The 20,572-nt window shown below is 42.3% G+C and overlaps 1 protein-coding gene across 1 annotated transcript; it reads left to right on the top strand.

Moving 5' to 3' along the window:
* The first annotated feature begins 1,700 nt into the window (after positions 1–1,700).
* LOC117553832 lies at positions 1,701–16,658 on the top strand. The gene is made up of 9 exons (XM_034227903.1): positions 1,701–1,832; positions 1,938–2,037; positions 3,109–3,196; positions 3,289–3,422; positions 4,253–4,454; positions 4,811–4,904; positions 5,007–5,085; positions 7,572–8,192; positions 16,560–16,658. Exons 2-9 carry the CDS (start codon positions 2,002–2,004, stop codon positions 16,656–16,658), a joined length of 1,353 nt encoding a protein of 450 aa, XP_034083794.1. The 5' UTR covers positions 1,701–1,832; positions 1,938–2,001.
* Positions 16,659–20,572: the final 3,914 nt, after the last annotated feature.

Raw genomic sequence — 20,572 nt, 5'->3', positions numbered from 1 at the left:
TGTGGGACACAGTTAGTTTAGGAAGAGAGGGTGTGGGACACGGTTAGTTTAGGAAGAGAGGAGGTGGGACACAGTTAGTTTAGGAAGAGAGGAGGGTGGGACACGGTTAGTTTAGGAAGAGAGGGTGTGGGACACAGTTAGTTTAGGAAGAGAGGAGGTGGGACACGGTTAGTTTAGGAAGAGAGGAGGTGGGACACGGTTAGTTTAGGAAGAGAGGAGGTGGGACACGGTTAGTTTAGGAAGAGAGGGTATTTTATTTAACAAAACTATTAAAATGTCAGATTTAAGGCAGACGATACGTTTCTTTGTTTTTTATGTATGTATAGTGTATGTTAAAAAGTAGATTTGTATTTGAACAAAGCAAATACAGAATACGGACAATAAGTCAATTCAATACATAATTAGTTTAAAAGAATGTGACTCGACTTTAAGCATTGCCTATCTAGTGTCACACCTCCCAAAATGCAACAACCCTTTACTTCTTACCTGGCAAGTATCAGTGATATTTGGTGTGTTCAGAAGTCAAACCAGCCTACGTGCCTTTGAGCAGGACCCTGGATCTCTAGGTGAATTATGTGTTCAATTAAAGTCAATTCAAATTCAACCTGGAGCTAATTCTGGCCTTGAAACAGATGATTCCACATCTCATTATCACTGGGTATTTGTCTCACTTCAAGCAGGTGTTGGAGTGTGTGAGTAGAACCAGATCACACCACCTGCGGCAGGATGTCAAACATTTCTATGTCTGTTTGTTGTTCTCGATCACCTGTCAGTGCTTCTCGATGTGGTCAGGGTGTTATTGGATGTGCAGAAAAAGAACGCCTTGACACCCACCACACAAATAAAGAAGCAACCTGTTCTCTGTGTATGCAGGATGAGAAGAAAGAGGAAGCAGTGAAAGGAGCCTTCGTCAAAACACTTCAAACGCTGGACATCATAAATGGAGAGGAGTCAGAAACCCCGTCTGCTGGTCCTGCTTCTCGCTCTGATGCAGGTCTGCCATGGAGAGGGACGTTGTTCGAGTGACCCGGCAACAGTAAGTTATTTTGGTTTTGTAGAGTAACTTAACAATCTAATTGTGGTGGAAATGCCATACTTAAATATACAAGCTTAAGCCAAATTATGTTATTTAATATAGAGTTATAGCATTTAACAGAATCTATTTCCAGCTGGAAGGCCAGATAACCTGCACTAGTAGATGGTACCAGAATCTGACCCGTTGCAACAGGAAAACAAGCACAGGGAAAAGACATATAAAGTAGAGACACTACATACTGATATCCACCTGAACATCAGCAGGAGAGGACTCTTTAAAGTAGAGACACTACATACTGATATACACCTGAACATCAGCAGGAGAGGACTCTTTAAAGTAGAGACACTACATACTGATATACACCTGAACATCAGCAGGAGAGGACTCTTTAAAGTAGAGACACTACATACTGATATACACCTGAACATCAGCAGGAGAGGACTCTTTAAAGTAGAGACACTACATACTGATATACACCTGAACATCAGCAGGAGAGGACTCTTTAAAGTAGAGACACTACATACTGATATACACCTGAACATCAGCAGGAGAAGACTCTTTAAAGTAGAGACACTACATACTGATATACACCTGAACATCAGCAGGAGAGGACTCTTTAAAGTAGAGACACTACGTACTGAAAATAAACATAATCTGTCCTCTTTCATTTCTCTCCTTCACTTCCCACAGATATCACCTGCTCCTCTGACTACAACCGTACAATCACGTGTGTGTGGAACAGCGCGTATGATCATTCAGGCAGTGAGTGCACGATAGATGCCTTAAATAAAGACAAGTAAGGACAGATGTATAATTTACATACATGCAGATAAACAATTACTTTGATATCAAATATTATGTGTCTGAAGTCAAAATGAAATGGAACATGTTTTTTTTACAGGCCTAGAAGGAAATCTTCCAACGCTTCATGCACGCTCAAACCTGTTGAAGGCAGATCAACGCAAATGACCTGTAACATGGAGTTCTTTAGAGACGAAAACGTGAGTCTGATTATCTCGCTAATTAAACGAGTCTGAGCCGGAAGGTGTGTAAGCTTTCTGCTGTCCTGATTTCAATGGGGAGCTCATTCCACCATCTTGGAGCCAGGATAGCAAACCCACGTGTTTTTGCTGATGGGAACTTGGGTCCCCCTCGCAGTGCGGGTGTAGCGAGCTGTTTGGCCGATGCAGAGCGTAGTGCACGTGCTGGGGTGTACGGTTTAACCATGTCCTGGATGTAGGAAGGGCCAGATCCATTCGCAGCATGGTAAGCAAGTACCAGTGTCTTGAAGTGGATTCTAACAGTTACCGGAAGCCAGTGAAGGGAGCGGAGGAGCGGAGTGGTGTGGGAGAATTTAGGAAGGTTGAAGACCAGACGAGCCGCTGCATTCTGGATGAGCTGCAGAGGTCGGATGGCACATGCAGGTAGACCAGCCAGGAGGGAGTTGCAGTAGTCTAGGCGTGAGATGACGAAAAACCATGCTATCTCCTATCTCCTTAGTAACGGTCTGCTATCCTTAGTAACCGTCTACTTTGCTTAGCAACAGTGTGCCATCCTTAGTAACAGGCTCCTATCCCTTAGTAACGGTCTGCTATGCTTAGCAACAGTGTGCCATCCTTAGCAACGGTCTGCTATCCTTAGCGACGGTCTGCTATCCCTAGCAACAGTGTGCCATCCTTAGCAACGGTCTGCTATCCTTAGCGACGGTCAGCTAGCCAAAAAGAGCTTTCAACCAAACCCTGTAACAATTTGTTTTTATGTTTCCTAATCTTTATTGGTGACATTTAAGGGGCAGGCAGATAGCTATTCTCAGTATTTGTGCTAAGCTAAGCTAACTAGGCGAAGGCTACTAGTTGTTAAATAACATTTAGAGTACAAATATAAGAGTTGTATTCATCTTCTTATCCAACTCTCGATACAGCAATAATATCTACATTAAAGACTATTAGCTTGATATTTTAATCACATTCTCACCTTTATAAAAACATCACCTACCAACAGCTACTCTCATTTCATGTTGTATTGTTGTCCTATGAATGTTTTTTTTTAATAATTTTTTTACATTTTCTTAGTTTCAACCTGCCGATATCTTCTCCATGAATCTGACCTGTAATCCTGGGCCGGCCAATGTGACCATGTGCTTCCAGCCAGAGCATCACAGTGAGTACAATGAATATATCACCTTATGTGATTCAATCTGTGAGCTATTCATGATGACCTAAAACAAACTCTGTGTGTGTTTGATTCTGCAGTAAAGCTGAACCCTCCACAACGACCTCATATCAACTTCACCACCATTTCCTGGCACCCCCAAGTTAAAAAGAGAGAACAAATCACACTGTACAAGTGCCAGTTGCAGTGGAAACAAGAGAAGCAGTCATGGAGTGTGTGTATATATGTTGTTACTGCGTTAGTATTTTAACGCATGAATAATTGTGTCATTTTGTAGGCATCATTTCGCGTTCACACCAGCCTTGATAGTCTGGTTGAACCCTGGTTTAACCCCTTGGTGGGATCCAAGTCTCAGATAGCTTTAAGTGAACTAAGGTCTGTTTTATTTCTATTGTGAACATGCGTCAAACCCAAAAAACATTATTGTGTATTTGCATTTGTTTGAATAAACTAAACTAGTTCTGGTGAACTAGTAGTCAGTGGTGCTACCGCTGAGTTTGGTGAAATTAAAATGTATCAGCCAACAAATGAGACAATAATTAGCTAGCTAACACTCGCCGCCTCACTAGAAAATGATAGTTGAACCCAGAGCTACCGCTGGTCGGCTCCCCGCTGTTTTGCTCATTTCCTGTAACCAGTGTAGGATAAAACATGAAGGAATAAGCAAACTAGCTAGCTAACTAGCCCGTTAGCAGCTAAGTGTCTTCTCATTCTCGTTCCATTGTAGAAAAGCACACCAGCCATGTTGAGCAGTTTACTATACAACTAACCTTACGTATGTTTATGTTTGAAACTCAGACTAGCACTGCCTGCTGGTTAGAAGAGTTATTTAGTCAGTTGCAGAACATACGTGACATGGCTGTTGGTTGTCGTTTTTCATGTGCGACTTTTTGGCCAAAACACAGCAATCGACACATGAGTCACAGCCTTTAGTTCTGGACAGTTCTTTAGATTGTTTAATAACTTGCACACATGTTGTAGGATATCAAGAAACACTACATGAACATCAGCTTACTCAACATCCACTCATTTATTCTCCGTCAGGATCCGTCTGTGCAGAAAAACACAAATACTTATTCATGGGAGTGGGAAGAATCAGGGTCCGCTGTAGAGCTTGACGATGATTGGCTGATTCGAGGCAAGAGGTACGAGGCACGCGTTCGAGTGAAGTCCGAAGAGACAGACCAAAGCTCTACCTGGAGTGGCTGGAGCCCCACTGCATCATGGGTACCCCAACCACCATCAGGTAAAGACGGCCAAATATCAACATAGATTGATTTTGTTTATGAAGGTCAATGTAAAGATTTTAGATACTAATTTGTGGGATTTGTATTCCTATTTGTTATGCTAATTAATGATCATTAGAAAAAGAGTGTGGTATGTTCTCTTCCTGTATTTGAATTCCTGAGAATTAAGGAAACAAGTCGGACAAAAAAACATTTTCTATGTTAATCATTTTTTGTTGTTTGTTTTTATAACATATCACATGGAAACATGTTATAGTTTGATTGAACAGCTATAGAGGTAATGTGAATCAAGATCAAGCAAAGCCAAATAAACCTTGATATGCTAACGGTATATTCTCTGTCCTGTGTTTGTCAGATCTTGCTTGGCGTGTTTCGGGCCTTTTTGCCGTTGCAGCTGCGATTGCAGTGTTTCTGGTTATCGTACGATTTAAGACTGACAAAACCACCTGGTAAGCAACAACACAGTACTTTTACAAGACCTTAACTAAATGTTGTTCAAGAGCAATAAGATATATTTGTTCTAACCTTGCTCATGTCTTTGTGTTTTATAGGGTTTACATCGTGAAGATAATCAAAGGTCCGCCTATTCCCAACCCAGAGAAATCCTTCCTGAAGGATCTAAAGTTCGAGGTGAGCTTAAATATGCTTTTCTTTTAACCTCTTAGGCCCCACGGACCCGGTTCCGGGACCGAAATCGCGTTATTTGCAGGAAACAACGTCTAAAGAACCGTAATATTTAATAAACTATGAATATGTTATATCCATATAACGGGAAAAAACACACAATGCCTATTACTGCACCGATAATCACTCTTAGCTCCCTTATTACTTATCCTAGCTGCACATCCAACACATCGTTTATGATCGTAAAGACACAGAATCTAACGGTGCCCACCTCAACACTGAAGGATACAAACTCGCGACGTTATCAACAAAAAAGTACATCAAAATATATGGCGCTAGGTAGCCTACAACGCTAACATGGCTTACCTTGGTTTTGTCTGGTCAAAACTGGTCTTCAATGGCATTAAAACGATAACAACGATACTGTAGTTAATCCATAGGTTAATATCCAATGTGGCTGTGTCCCCTTTGAAATGTTCTGATAATCTATAAGCAATAAAACTGCAATTCCGTTCTCAAACAACAGAGCAGGGATATTCCTACGCTCTGTAGCAAGATTGAATGCGCAAAGACGCCTCTTTTTTAACATGAGTGTGTGCGGGACGATTTCCCTTCGATTCTATTGGCTCTAACGGTCAGAAAGAGATGTCACATGTCAAAATTGAACAAGAGATAAGGAAAATCCACCCAAATGGCCCCAGAAGAGGTTTTTCTTGCTAAATCTCTCTAAAAAGGTCAAATATCACTTGTTTTGCATCAATCTTGATACAGGGTACTTATTATATGTTGTACTTTGGATTCCTAAAGCTTTTAGTCTACTAACCCATCATTCAAGGTTAGTTTTCACTATAAGTACAACATATTTTTTGGACGGACACTATAATTTACAGTTTTTGACCATGTTCAATCAGAATTGTCTTTAAAATAGAAAACATCTATATTGATTCTGACTGTTCTACATCCAACTCACAGGTTTATCATTACTTTGAGAAAAAGATTATTCATTTAACCCTTTTAGAAGATATGGTCATTTGTTCTGGGAATGTCATTTTCGAGCCTGAGACCTGAACAACAGGCTTGGGGCTGACCAAAAACAACGATATATGAAAACACAATCAACTAAAAGCTGAGAAGAGAGACACACTTTGTTATAAATATATAATTGATTTGTGGATTTCGAGACTTGTGTTTTCTGTTGGATTTTTTGTTTAACGATAGTAGAGATAATACAAATATCTTCTCTGGCTCTCCTTTTAAGTTTTTTTAAAACCCAGACATTTGTTCAACCGTGACATTTGCATAGTTTTGACCGTCGATATTGGACATCTGGAGTGTGTTATTATGTACAGACTAACGCTAACATTAGTCCGTCCTTTTGTGATGCAGCTTTGCAATGAAAGAAGCATAAAGAAAGGGAGGTGAAAAGGGAACGTTTATTATAACAGGTGTTGCATCAATTTGGTTTAAAGTATTATACAGTACCTCCACTACATTTATCTGACAGCTTTTACGGATTCAGATTACTTTCTAATAAAAACTATGAATCCACTAATAAATAAACATGTATTATAGGATCAGATATCTAAAGTCATTAAAGATAGCTCTAGATTTCAGCTGTGATGAACACATTGATGCATCAATAGTCATAATAATTGGTCAACCGCTTAGAGATGTCCCGCCCCTTGTGTTGGAGCGCTAGCCATTAGCAGCGCAATAGTTCCATAGTGATGTCACTATGTCCCACAAGTAAACAAAGGAGTCCAATGGAGGCATATTTTTACAGTTTACTCTTGCTACTTTTACTTATCTGAATATGTGAGTTCTTCCATCACTGTTTTCATATAGATTTAGAACCTTAACGGGTACTTTTAACACTTTAAGTATATTTAAATATATCTTGAACACTTTTTTACTTTCACTTAAGTAAGAATTAGGATGGACGTATCTTGTACTTCTTCCACCTCTGGCTTTATGCATCTTTACAGCCGTTATAATCCAATGAATATTTAAAATGAGATAAGAAGTACTTTATTGATCCCAAGTTGGGTAATGTTTGTGTTGCAGCAGCATAAAAAGACATGGCATTGTACAATAGAATAAACCTTCCAAAATGTCAACATCTCAATAGCATTAGCAAAACATATAAGAAAATATACAGTACATGTTGAATTACAAATGTACAGTGACACAATATAAAACAGGACATTATATATACATAAGTATGTGAGGAATGGAATATTAAATATTAGATTGGATATAAATGTTTCACGTTTCAAGGCTTTTTTATTTTACAGTTTAGATATATCAACGACAACCTGAGGTCACAGGCTCCTCCTCCAACGCAAAAAAACAGATGAAATATTACAGGTAGATCAAATAGAATGTAATAGAAACAGTGCCCAATAGTCTCTATGCCGTCACTGGAATATTGAAATGTAACATGTACAGTGTGATATTAGCAACATGTCCTTTAACCTCCTCTTCTCCTGCAGAGTCGGTCGAGTCCTCACTTCCTCATCGCTTCGGGGGAGCTGGACTCGGTGGAGATCTCCTCCTGTGTGGACGCAGTGTTGCCGTGCAGCCAGGAGGAGGCGCTGCTGCACAAAATCAGAAGCGAAATGACCCACGAATCCACCAGTTCAGACTTCTCCAACCCCAATTACTCCCATCTCCTCCCCCAAACTCCTCCTCCTCCTCCTCCTCCTCCTCACATGTCCTCCCTCACAGCAGGGAACCTCCCTCAATGCGTCTCCGACGCTCCTTACGGGCCGGTGGGAGGTCAAAGAAGTGAAAAGGAAACGGATGAAGACAGAGGGAAGAAGGAGGAGGAGGAAATCCATCAGTTGTTCTCTAAAGGGAGTGAAGCCATGCTGCTGGTTTCAGACTATGAGAGGGTGGAGGAGTTAAAGGGGGAGAGAGGGAGGCTGCAGAGCTTAGATTCAGGTGTTGGTAGTGGGGGAGAGGACAGGAGACAGGAGAGCATGGAGGAGGTGAGTCAGGAGAGCATGGAGGAGGTGAGTCAGGAGAGCATGGAGGAGGAGAGCATCACTGTGGAGGAGGAGAGGGAGGAAGGGAGGGAGGAGGAGAGGAAGGATAAAGCACAGAGGGAGGAGGTGAAGGAGGAGGAGAGAGAGAGGGAGGAGGAGAGAGAGGAGGAGGAGGAGGAGAGAGAGAGAGAGGAGGAGGAGAGAGTTGATTTCCACAAGATGTTTGGAGGTGGGAGCATTCAGGTGTGCTCTGGTTATAAAAAGATGCACCTGGTAGAGGAAGAGGAGACAGAAGAACTCCTGCTGTCTCCTCCTTCCTCCTGCTCCTCCCCCTCTCTCCCCTCTCTCCCCTCTCTCCCCTCTCTCCCCTCTCTCCCCTCTCTCCCCTCTCTGGGCTTCTCTGAGGGTTTGAAACTTGACCTCCTGGAGAGAATGTCTCTGATGAGCCGCAGCCGGTCAGTGGCGCCCTCTGGTGACGGATACATGCCGGTACGACAGGAACAGAGCTGACAAATAAAATACATTATTCTTCAGGTCAGACAGCACGGAGGAGGAGGAGGAGGAGGAGGAGGAGGAGGAGGAGGAGGAGGAGGAGGAGGAGGAGGAGGAGGAGGAGGAGGAGGAGGAGGAGGAGGAGGAGGAGGAGGAGGAGGAGGAGGAGGAGGAGGAGGAGGAGGAGGAGGAGTGCCACTTGATAACAAATAATTGGGATATGACCATAAGTTTAAAACGTTTTTTTTATGTATTCATTATATTTAAATTTGTTATTGTTTTTCCTGAAAATCTCCGAATGCTGAATTATTGTAAATTGTATTTAATTTATTTTATTCAAATTATTTATTTTTCCTGAAATACACAGAACAGAACAGCCCTTTGATAAAAGAGGAGGGGTCTGAGCTCATGCGGGACCGGCAGCTATTGTCTAAACTAAATACTGATGAAACGCCATTTCATTTATTATCAATAATTTTTCTGAAACATTATGGAGCTCAAAGGTGCGGAGGAAAAGAGAGAGGTTTATATGTTCTGACGCTGCGTCAGTTCCCCGACACACCGGGGAGACATGTTTATGTATAAAATACATCAAAAAGTGCATTTGCATGATAGGTCCCCTTTAATTTTTCTCAGTACACTGTCCAGTTCATTTTAAGATTGTATTGTTTGTTTTTAACTCGCTCAATGGGCTGGCCCCTCCCTCAGTACATCTCCGACCTCCTACAGGTGTACACCCCCTCAAGGGCTTTGAGGTCGGCTGATCAGCTGGTAGTCCCTCAAACCAAGAGAAAGACCAGGGGAGACCGAGCCTTCTCCGCGGTAGCCCCCAGGCTCTGGAACGACCTGCCCCCCCCCCTCTCATGTCAAATTGTCGCCCACCCTCCAAACTTGTAAGTCCCGTCTGAAGACCCACCTCTTTTCCCTCGCTGTCAGTTTGAGCTGTTTTATCGATTTGTATGCTTTTATTGTCTGCCCTATGTGTGCCTTGTATTCATTCTTATGTGTGCCTTTTCTCTATTATTGTAATATTATATTTTATTATAATGTTATGTTTGCTGTGAAGCGCTTTGGAAAACCCTCTGTTTTTAAAATGTGCTTTTGAAATAAAGTGGATTGGATTTATATCTGTTGAAAGAGGACTTTCGGGATGATTCGGGAGCTACGATAGGCGGGAAGTTTTCCAATTGTTCAGGCGCCACATGAATGCATCACAAATGCCCTATTTCACATTGTTAAAGAAGGTGAAACCAAATGTTTGTATCTGCCCAAAGATTCAGATCCACTCCAAAATGTTACGAGTTCATCCTTTGCCAATTCTTTACACTTCCACCACATGTCATGAAAATCGGAGCAGTGTTTTTCCTGTATTCCTGCAGACACACAAAGACAGCTAACAAACACAACCTCCTGTGCAGAAGTAATACAGATAAAGACAGTTAGGTAAAGCAGATATTTCACATTATAATCTGGTTCATTATTAATGTTTCAGGTTCTGTCGAGGACAAGGTACAAAGAGGAATATAGATAATCATATTTAACCTCCTGGTCATTTTGTATCCCCCTCTCTGTATGTTATCAGAGCGTTCAAACAACACGTTCTTTGCTCTTCGTGTGGAGGCGTTCATGGCATTTCTCCCAGTTAAAACCCATTTAACCAATTATTCTAACAGCACCTGAATGTAACACAAATGCCCTTGAATGCAACGTTTAAGAAAGTCAAACCAAATAAATGTATCTGCCAAAGATTCAGATCCACTCCAACATTGTATGAGTTCATCCATGGCTGATTCTTCACCCTTTCACCAAATTTAAAGAAATTCGGAGCGGTAGTTTTTTTCCTAATCCTGCAGGAAGACTCAAAAACCAAAATGACAACGAACAAGATAAAGACCGTAAATGTAAAACATGTGCTTCACAATATAATCTGGTTAACTCTGAATGTTTTAGGGTTCGGTCAAGGACAACGCACAAAGAGGAAATGTTTAAACAAGGCGTTAATATCAGTTCATGAGGCGTTTATGTGAATTCTCTCAGTTGGAAACCCATTTAACCAATTATTCTAACACCACTTGAATGCAGCACAAATGCCCTATGTTGCATTGTTAAAGAAAGTAAAACTACATTTGCTCAAAGATTCAGATCCACTCCAAAATGGTACGAGTTAATCCTTGGCCAATGGTTTACCCTTCCACCGAATGTCATGACATTCGGACCCGTAGTGTTCCTGTAATCCTGCTCAAAGCGTTTAAACAAGGCGTATCTGTTCTTTCTGAGGGTGTTTATGTGAATTCTCCCAGTTAAAAACCCATTACGCTAACACCACCTGAGTGCAGTGCAAACGCCCTATTTCACATTGTTAATACAAAGTCATACCAAATGCCTGCAGACTCCAAAATTGCACAATTTAATTATTGGCCAAAGATACATCCTTCCACCAAATGTCATGAAATTAAGACCCGTATTTTTCTATATTCCTGCAAAAGACACACAAACCAAACCCCTTTCTTTGCAGAGGTAATAGGCATAAAGACAGAAATGTAAAGCACGTAGTTCACATTATAATCTGGTTATTAATTCATGCTTGAGGTTCAGTGGAGGACACACACAAAGGGGAATATATATGTTCATATTGAACCTGCTGTAAGGCTTCTTTCGCCCTTTTTCTGAACACACTCGGTATGTTGAGAACATCTTCATTCTGCTGCTGGGCCTCAGGAGGGATGGAGGTGGGGGGGGGGGGGGGTGATAGGGAGGGAGGGAGGTGGGGGGGGTGTTAGGGAGGGATGGAGGTGGGGGGGGGGGGGGGGGGGGGGGTGATAGGGAGGGATGGGTGGGGGGGCGATGTTATGTACCGAGGAACACTCATCTCCACCTTCAGTGCAGAAAGCGAACAGAGGGGAGCGGGGAGAAAGACCTCACGGACCGCCGCCGAGCTGAAATATAGATGAGGTCGGAGATAGGGAGGCTTTCCCATCCTCCCAACACACACACACACACACACACACACACACACACACACACACACACACACACACACACACACACACACACACACACACACACACACACACACACACACACACACACACACACACACACACACACACACACACACACACCAGAGGCCTGTACTACGAAGCTGGCTCAACCTAACCTGGATATGTTTGAGTTAGCCGGTTGGCCTAATCCAAAACATACGCGCTCTCGCTAAACTGTACTACGACGCGGGTTATCAAGTGGATCGCTCAAGCCAGCCGTGTCCTATCTAGTTAGGTGCGCGTTCACATGAAAGGGGTGGTATCTGGAGCATTCGACCAATCACAAACATGGAGAAGCGCACTGACAGTGCAGCGTCATACTTCCTGAATGAAAAGTGAACTTTAATATTAGACATATGAAGAAGTTAAACTTTAAACATCCATGACTCAAACACTTGATCCAGGATCAAAGCCACAGAGCTGCACCTGCAAGGTGAATACAGCTGGGAACAGAACAAGTGTTTGAATGCGTACATTAACAGGTTTATGATATCACTGCCCGTCTAAGACACCATCTGACTTTCATTACATTTGACTCGAGTGTTTCCTCAACTTAATGTGTTGCTTAAAATAATACTTCTGCATCCAGTCTGTGACACTGTGAGTGTTGCACGGCCAGATACGGCTCAGCTGACTCAGATCAGGAGATATATGATACATTCAGTACTCAAGTTGTAAAATAAAATCAGGGGGGATGGTGGATTTTATCATATGGGGACATCATTTGTGCTGATAACCCACAGAGGGTGGGAGACCAGCAGCATAAAGATAATTATTATACTCCTAAAACAACATGCATGTTATGGATGTTCAGATACTCCTGTCATTGCTCTTGACCAAGGCACCTCAGAATTAGAGTCGGTCCCCGGGCTGCCATGGCACCACTAACATTTAGGGTCAAATGCAGAGGACAATTAGTGCAAAAAATGTTTTCACTTTAATTTAAAGGGGGGGGAGGGGATACAAAAATGTGGTTATAATGGAAGTCTATGGTACAAATCTTGTAGGTTAACAGTCCCTCCTTTATTATTCAGATGATCAACTGATTATACTAATAATAAAGTCAAAATTGTTTTTAGAATATTGAATTAGTGTATTTTTTCAAAAAAGCAGTTACTGGTATACGATCAAAACTGGTATCTAAAGGGTTACATTTGTATCGTAATTAATTAAATCATTATGTAAATTCTTCATGAAAAATGTGAGGAAAAAATTAGAAAAATATTGATCCGTCATCATTTTATTGCAGTTCAAATACAAATATTTGATGTTAACATTCCCAATGTTACTTTTTTAACAGGGCATTAAGTGCAAATTGAAATTGTTTACAAAATATGAAAATATATTAAAAGATTATACAGATAATACAAAATAGGACCAATGATGTCAATGTCTGCCTACTCCACTCTCCCCCATCTCAGAGAAGTTTCCAAAGATTTTCATAATCATGCTTTTTGGTCTTAATCTCTTGCTTTCGGATTGTTAGCTAAGCAATGGCTTTGAAGCCAAGTCTTGACATATACCTCTGGTCTGAACTTGTTCAGTGGAGGGCCAACACACTTGATGAAAAGCAAGGCTGACATGCTTTTTACCTCCAGGAAGCTTCTAGTTGTGGTTAAAATGTTCATCTGACTAAACCCACGTTCACACTCAGCTGTGGAGATGACCAGAGTGTTCACTGCTTGAAGGAGAGGTTTCAGCTCTTCTGGTGCTGGTGGTATCATTTCATCAACAGTTTTGAGTCTTATACCAGCTAGCTAACACGAGAGAAAAACAAAGCTAAACTCCAAACTAAGTTGTTATTGCTGCTTATGTCCATAGATTCCACCTTTGGTGACTAAAGTAGTGAGTACTCTTGACTTATCTGAAATGTTATTTTTAGTATTTTTAAATATGAAGTCCCTCAGATCGCGTTGTCCTCCTGGTCGCTTGGCCATTGTGATGACCGTTACCTGCGCTTCTGGCATCGATCAAACAGGCGCATCATGTCGCTCTGGCGCCCTCTAGGGCACTCGCATAGTATAGCGTCAGTGACTTGGTAAACATGTCATTGCATGTGTGCGTGCTCCCTCGCCCACAGTATTTTACTCAAAATGCGCAAAATGAATGTTGAAATAGCAGTAATACCAGTGCCACGTTCATTGATCAAATTACATAAGGGATGGAAAGGGGGAATGGCAGTTTTAGAAGGGGGATGATTTTGACCGTTTTTATTTCAGGGGGGATGCCATCCCCCCTCATCCCCCCTCAACTCGAGTACTGGATACATTATGAAGTGATATGCCGCGGACTGTACTTAATGTTACTCTGATCCGGTTACTTATGTTGTGGCAGATATTTCAGTAAGCTTTCTTAACGCTAATGTTATAATAGTCAGATTGCTCTGAAGATGGAGGTGATATTCTATTCATGCTCACGTTCACACAGTCGGTGATTTTTGCCGGCCGTCTTTCCTGCAACGGCAGCTTTTCTGTATTTCCTTTCTCCTGTAATATGACTTGAGAGGCTTCTCAATACTCAAATGTCCCCTCCTCGACTCCTCGGTCCTCGGTCCTCCGGTAGTGACCCGGAAATGAATTTCAGCACGCCATTTTGAAGGACGTCTCATTTCTCTAAATGCACACCGAGGACCGAGGATCGAGCGTCGAGGAGGCTCTCTGGAGGAGCTATAACCGAGGATACACTGATGGGTCCTCCACGGCTCCTCCGTGGATGCATTTCCGGGAACGGTGGAGGCGTGACGCACGGTCGGACTTATCTCAGCCAATGACAGCTCTGCATGCATCCTCTGGATATTATTTTAGAAACTGCTTTCATCGCGTCGCGATGTTTACAGTGAGAACAGCTGTGAGGTCCGTGCAGAAAGCAGAGCAGTGTATAATATCACTCAGTATAACAGGCCTACATTACTCTCTTTATTTGCTGTAGTACAAAGAGTCGATATTTTTCTAAGACCATTTAGTGCGTCACATAATAAAATACACAACGGCTGTAGCCTGATTATGCTTTAGGAGCTGTAAGTGTGTGTTGTAGGCAGTGTGTAGGTGTGTGTGTGTGGTACAGTATGTAGGTGTGTGTTGTACAGTGCGTAGATGCGGCGGACAGACGGGTCTCAGTTGGTTTGATGTCCTGCTTACTTTTAATTTAATTTAATTTCAAATCTTTATTTATACAGATAAATCCCATTGAGATCATTGATCTCTTTTTCAAGGGAGACCTGCTCAAGTAGTTCCACATGAAATATAAAAACATAAATAGAACAACAAAAGGACATCATACAGCATCATTTACATAATTATCCACATAAACAGGTACCAATAGCTTCCGATTGAGTAGCATCCAACCGAGCTTTAAAAACATTTAGTGGCACCAGATTGTTCAGTTTCCATTTCAATTGCAGACTATTCCAAGACAGAGGAGCTGCGCATCTAAAAGCTGTCTTCCCTAAGACAGTCCTAGCAGTTGGCACATTTAATAAAACCACAGCATGCGATCTCAGGCAGTAGCCACTTACAATTCTCCGTGAGATCAGGGAGCAGATGTATGATGGAAGTTTCCCTAACATGGCTTTGTATGTTAGGGAAACTTCCATCTTATATCTGCTCCCTGATCTCAGGGTGAATTGTAAGTGGCTTATTATTATTACAAGTTAATACTTGTAAATACAACTTTTGGCCCGTAATTTCAATTCCCCATTTCAGCGACCAGAGAGAGAGAGGGGGGGATATATCCAGTCTCTGATTGTGTTACGTTATTATGAGAGTGCTCTCATACTTTAAATTGTATATATTTATATAAATATATTTGTGTGTGTGTGTCCGCATCTGTAGCCTGTTATTGTCTCATTATACCGCACTCTCAATGAATTCAAAGTAAATATGTGGGGGAACAATGTTCAGCTGATCTAACAGAGATACAGCGCTATGACAAAACACTCGACAGCTGATGCAGCTGTTGCCACGTAATAATGAACGGACGTCTCTTTAAAATGACCGCTCAGAGGAGAGGAGTTCTCATTTCTTTAAACGCCTGCTGCTTCCCCTCCTCTCTCCTCGGTTCCCCTCCTCGGTCCTCCGCTCGCATCTCCTGTGGGCGGGTCTAAGTCTCGAGGAGGGGAACCGAGGAGGGGAGTCGAGGAGGGGAAATTTGAGTATTGAGAAGCCTCTTTGATCGCTTTAAACTCCGCACACTGAGCTCTGATTGGTCAGCAGGCGGTGCTTTCACTGAGTTGAGCTCTTAGCCTGCAACCTAACCTGGTCCCGACCAGGTTAGCCGCTCAGCACAAGTTACGAGATCTAGCCTGCTAAAAAGAGAACCAGCTTCGTAGAACCGGAAACCGGAGTTTTCCCTGAATTTAGCCGCTAAGCGAAAATCCTGCTTCGTAGTATACCCCCCAGGATTCAAAGGCTTTATCATCAGAAGTGGTGTTGCAGCTACAGTGTTGATATGGCGTCCCAGGCTCCTGCAACGGTGCAACATAAACAAGTCATAAAACAATAAAAAATAGGGCAATAAGAAACACAACAGTATTAAGACAACATTATACGGACAAAATGTTTAACATTCAGCTTCAGGCAAGGAAACGTTTGATCTCTGCATCGCTTTTACATGTTTTGGATTATGATGATCTGCTTTACATCAATACCTCTGACCAGTGCCCCCTTAGATGCCCGAGTGACTGGACCCTACACTGTTCCATAAGTGGGTCAAAAATGACCCGTATTAGAATAATATGTGTTTTAATGCCATTTTTGTCATTTTGGTTAAGAAAGATCACTTGTATGATATTTAGTATTACATGTTGGTTCACACGAGAAATATGTAATATTTAATTTGTCACTATTTATAATTTTAAACATTTTTCGACATCAAATATTTTCTGAGGTGAAAAATGAAGATAATCAGACCGATAAGACCGATCTCACTTCATCTCCCTCCACAAACACTCCCTCTGCCACAGCCTCCTCTGCCACAGCCTCAGTCACCCAAGGCGTTCCCAGGGATGAGTACTCAGATCCACCTCAGCCGGGCTCCTGTCCCACCCAAGTCCAAACTATAGGCAGCTGTGGGGACAGAGCCTTTTTCTCCGCTATTCTGAGTCAAAGTCAAAGTCAGCTTTATTGTGAAAATTACTACATGTGTTATACATACAGAAATCTCGTGATACCGTTTCCCGCAGTCCCACAGTGTGACATATACATAAAACAAAACGGCCTAGATAAATGGGGTACGCAAACAAGTAACAGTGGTGCTGGTTAATAATATATTTAAAATGTTAATAATATATACTCCCTCACAGTATTCCAGTCCCTTTTTAAAACTCATCTCATCTCATCTTCTCTGTCTAATAATAATAATACATCCACTCTGGACTCGCTCTGTCCTCTGACATCTCGGCAGGCTCGTCAGTCCCCTCCGGCTCCCTGGCTAAATGATGCACTGCGTGCTAATAGAACCGTCCTTAGGGCAGCAGAGCGGAAATGGTGGAAATCCAAACACCGTGACGACCTCCTAACCTATCAAGCTCTCCTCTCCTCTTTCTCTGCTTCGATCTCTCAGGCAAAAAGCACTTTCTTTCAAGATAAGATCCAATCTTCCTATTCCAATCCTAAAAAACTATTTTCCATCTTCTCCACCCTCTTGGACCCTCCAAAAGCTCCTCCCCCCTCCTCACTTCTGTCAAGCGACTTTGTTACCCACTTTGAAAAAAAGGCTGATGATATTCGCTCTTCTTTTTCTGACTCACCTTTACTCACCGCTGGGTCACCAGACCTCCTTCCACCAACACACTTACCTCCTTTTCCCCTCTCTCTCCAAGTGAGGTTCTTACCCTCATTACCTCTGCCCGCCCTACCACCTGTCCTCTGGACCCTATCCCTTCAAACCTCCTTCAGACTATCGCTCCTGATATTCTACCGTTTCTCACCCATTTCATCAACACTTCTCTAACTTCTGGTCACTTTCCAAACAGTCTCAAGGAGGCAAGAGTAAACCCTCTCCTAAAGAAACCCACTCTCAACCCGTCTGATGTTATAAACTACAGGCCTGTCTCTCTCCTCCCGTTCCTGTCTAAATCACTTGAACGCGATGTCTTTAAACAACTCTCCTGTTATCTCAATCAGAACAACCTTCTGGATCCGCACCAGTCTGGTTTCAAGGCAGGTCACTCCACAGAAACTGCTCTCATTGCTGTCACGGAGGAACTGCACACTGCCAAAACTGCATCCCTCTCCTCTGTCATCATCCTATTGGACCTGTCTGCTGCATTCGACATGGTGAATCATCAGATCCTCCTTCGCACTCTCCAAAAACTTGGAGTTTCTGGCTCTGCACTTTCCCTCCTCACCTCATACCTGAAAGACCGTACCTACAGGGTGACTTGGAGAGGGTCTGAGTCCGACCCTTGTCAATTAACTACGGGGGTCCCTCAGGGCTCTGTTCTTGGTCCCCTCCTCTTCTCCTTGTACACAAACTCGCTCGGATCAGTCATTAGCCCGCATGGTTTTTCTTACCACTGCTACGCTGACGACACCCAATTAATTCTGTCCTTTCCCCGCTCAGAGACCCAGGTCGTCGCACGCATCTCTGCTTGTCTAGCTGACATCTCTCAGTGGATGTCTGCTCACCACCTCAAGCTCAACCTTGACAAGACTGAGCTGCTCTTCCTCCCGGGAAAAGATTGTCCAACTCTTGACCTGACAATCAACATCGGCACCTCAGTTGTTTCCCCGACTCAGACTGCAAGGAATCTGGGTGTGACCCTAGATAACAACCTGTCCTTCACTGCAAACATCGCTGCTACAACCCGCTGCTGCAGATACACGCTTTACAACATCAGGAAGATACGTCCCCAGCTGACTCAGAAAGCGACTCAGGTTCTGGTCCAGGCTCTCGTCATCTCACGCCTAGACTACTGCAACTCCCTCCTGGCTGGTCTACCTGCATGTGCCATCCGACCTCTGCAGCTCATCCAGAATGCAGCGGCTCGTCTGGTTTTCAACCTTCCTAAATTCTCCCACACCACTCCGCTCCTCCGCTCCCTTCACTGGCTTCCGGTAACTGCTAGAATCCACTTCAAGACACTGGTACTTGCTTACCGTGCTGCGAATGGATCTGGCTCTTCCTACATCCAGGACATGGTTAAACCGTACACCCCAGCGCGTGCACTACGCTCTGCATCAGCCAAACGACTCGTTGCGCCCTCGCTGCGAGGGGGACCCAAGTTCCCATCGGCGAAAACACGTGGGTTTGCTATCCTGGCTCCAAGATGGTGGAATGAGCTCCCCATTGACATCAGGACGGCAGATAGCTTGCACATCTTCCGGCGCAAACTGAAAACTCATCTCTTTCGACTCCACTTCGAGCGTTAGAACGATTAACGAAGCACTTTTATACCAATAAAGGACTGGATTACCTAAAGCCAGTTGAGTAGCACTTGAAATGTTTGGCTCTATGAAACCTGATATACTTATATGATTCTGTTTTCTTCAAGGTTGTGTCTTCCTGGTCGAATGTACTTATTGTAAGTCGCTTTGGACAAAAGCGTCAGCTAAATGCAATGTAATGTAATGTAATGTAATAATAATAATAATAATAATAATTATTATTATTATTATTGTGATCTGATCAAGAATGATTGTGATTGGTGGTTTGCTGTGCATGCATGTCACTCACTCAAGTACCCCTGACATGAGAGCCGTGCGAGTTTTACTTCTGTAGCGAGCAGCAAAATAATTGTTTGAGTTCAGTTGCCTACTTAATATCGCACGTCCTAAAAGAATATTGACATATTTATAAAAGAAAATGTATATTGAACCGTTAAAAGTAATTTCTTTATTCTCACATTTTATAATTAGGTGTCATTTGTGGTACTATTGTAAAACATATCCAGTATAATATATATGAACCCATGTATGGCAGCTGTTTTGCACTGACGGTAAAGATGAATATTTTCATGGACAAAACTTGATTTTAATCTGTAAATGTTTTTCTTGTATTATTTTATCAATAATGAAATGAAATAGAACGAAAAGTGTTTAAATAAAATAAATGAGAAGGAAATGCTTGCTTTGTTATTATTTTTGACCTGAAGCATGATGCACATATGATTCCAAAAGGTTGAAATAGGCAACAGAATAAATTAAATTAAATATTCAAAAAGTAAACAACAAATAACCCACTCAATAAAGGAGAGACAGAAATAAGACACCATTAATAATACAGTAACATAATAATACAAACATTAAATAATTTAGGATAAAATAAATACGTAAGAATTATTAAAGTCATAAATCATTAAAATATATATTAAAAGTAATTAAATTAAAAATAATTATAAAATACAGAAGAAAGTTCAATAAATACATCCAAAAGGGAAATAAAAAAGTCAATAAAAAAAGTACAATAATACAGAAATAAGATAACATCAATACATACAACAACAACAAAAAAGGAAAAAAATGAATGAATTAACAAATAATAAATACAAATAAAAACATCCATCCATCTTCTCCCACTTATCCGTGGTCGGGTCTCGGGGTAGTTCCAGCAGAGAGCCCCAAACGTTCCTTTCCCTGGCGACATCAACCAGCTCTGACTGGGGGATCCAAGGCGCTCCCAGGCCAGCGAAGACATATAATCCCTCCACCTGGTCCTAGGTCTACCCCTTGGTCTCTTCCCAGCTGGACGTGCCTGGAACACCTCCATAGGGAGGCGCCCAGGTGGCATCCTTACTAGGTGCCTGAACCACCTCAACTGGCTCCTTTCGACGCGAAGGAGGAGCGGCTCAACTCCGAGTCCCTCCCGGATGACCGAACTTCTCACCTTATCAACTTATTGACATCCTCGTGGATTCATCTTCTTATTATAGACACATTCATTTCCAAACATGTTCCCTTGTAAATCACAAATGTAACATATGCGATATTGGGCTATATAAATAAACATTGATTGATTGATTGATTATCCCTAAGG

This window comes from Gymnodraco acuticeps, unplaced genomic scaffold, assembly GCF_902827175.1.
Source record: "Gymnodraco acuticeps unplaced genomic scaffold, fGymAcu1.1, whole genome shotgun sequence".
Taxonomy (NCBI): Eukaryota; Metazoa; Chordata; class Actinopteri; order Perciformes; family Bathydraconidae; genus Gymnodraco; species Gymnodraco acuticeps.
The sequence above is the reverse complement of the archived record's forward strand: the minus strand, read 5'-3'. Positions and strand labels throughout refer to the sequence as shown.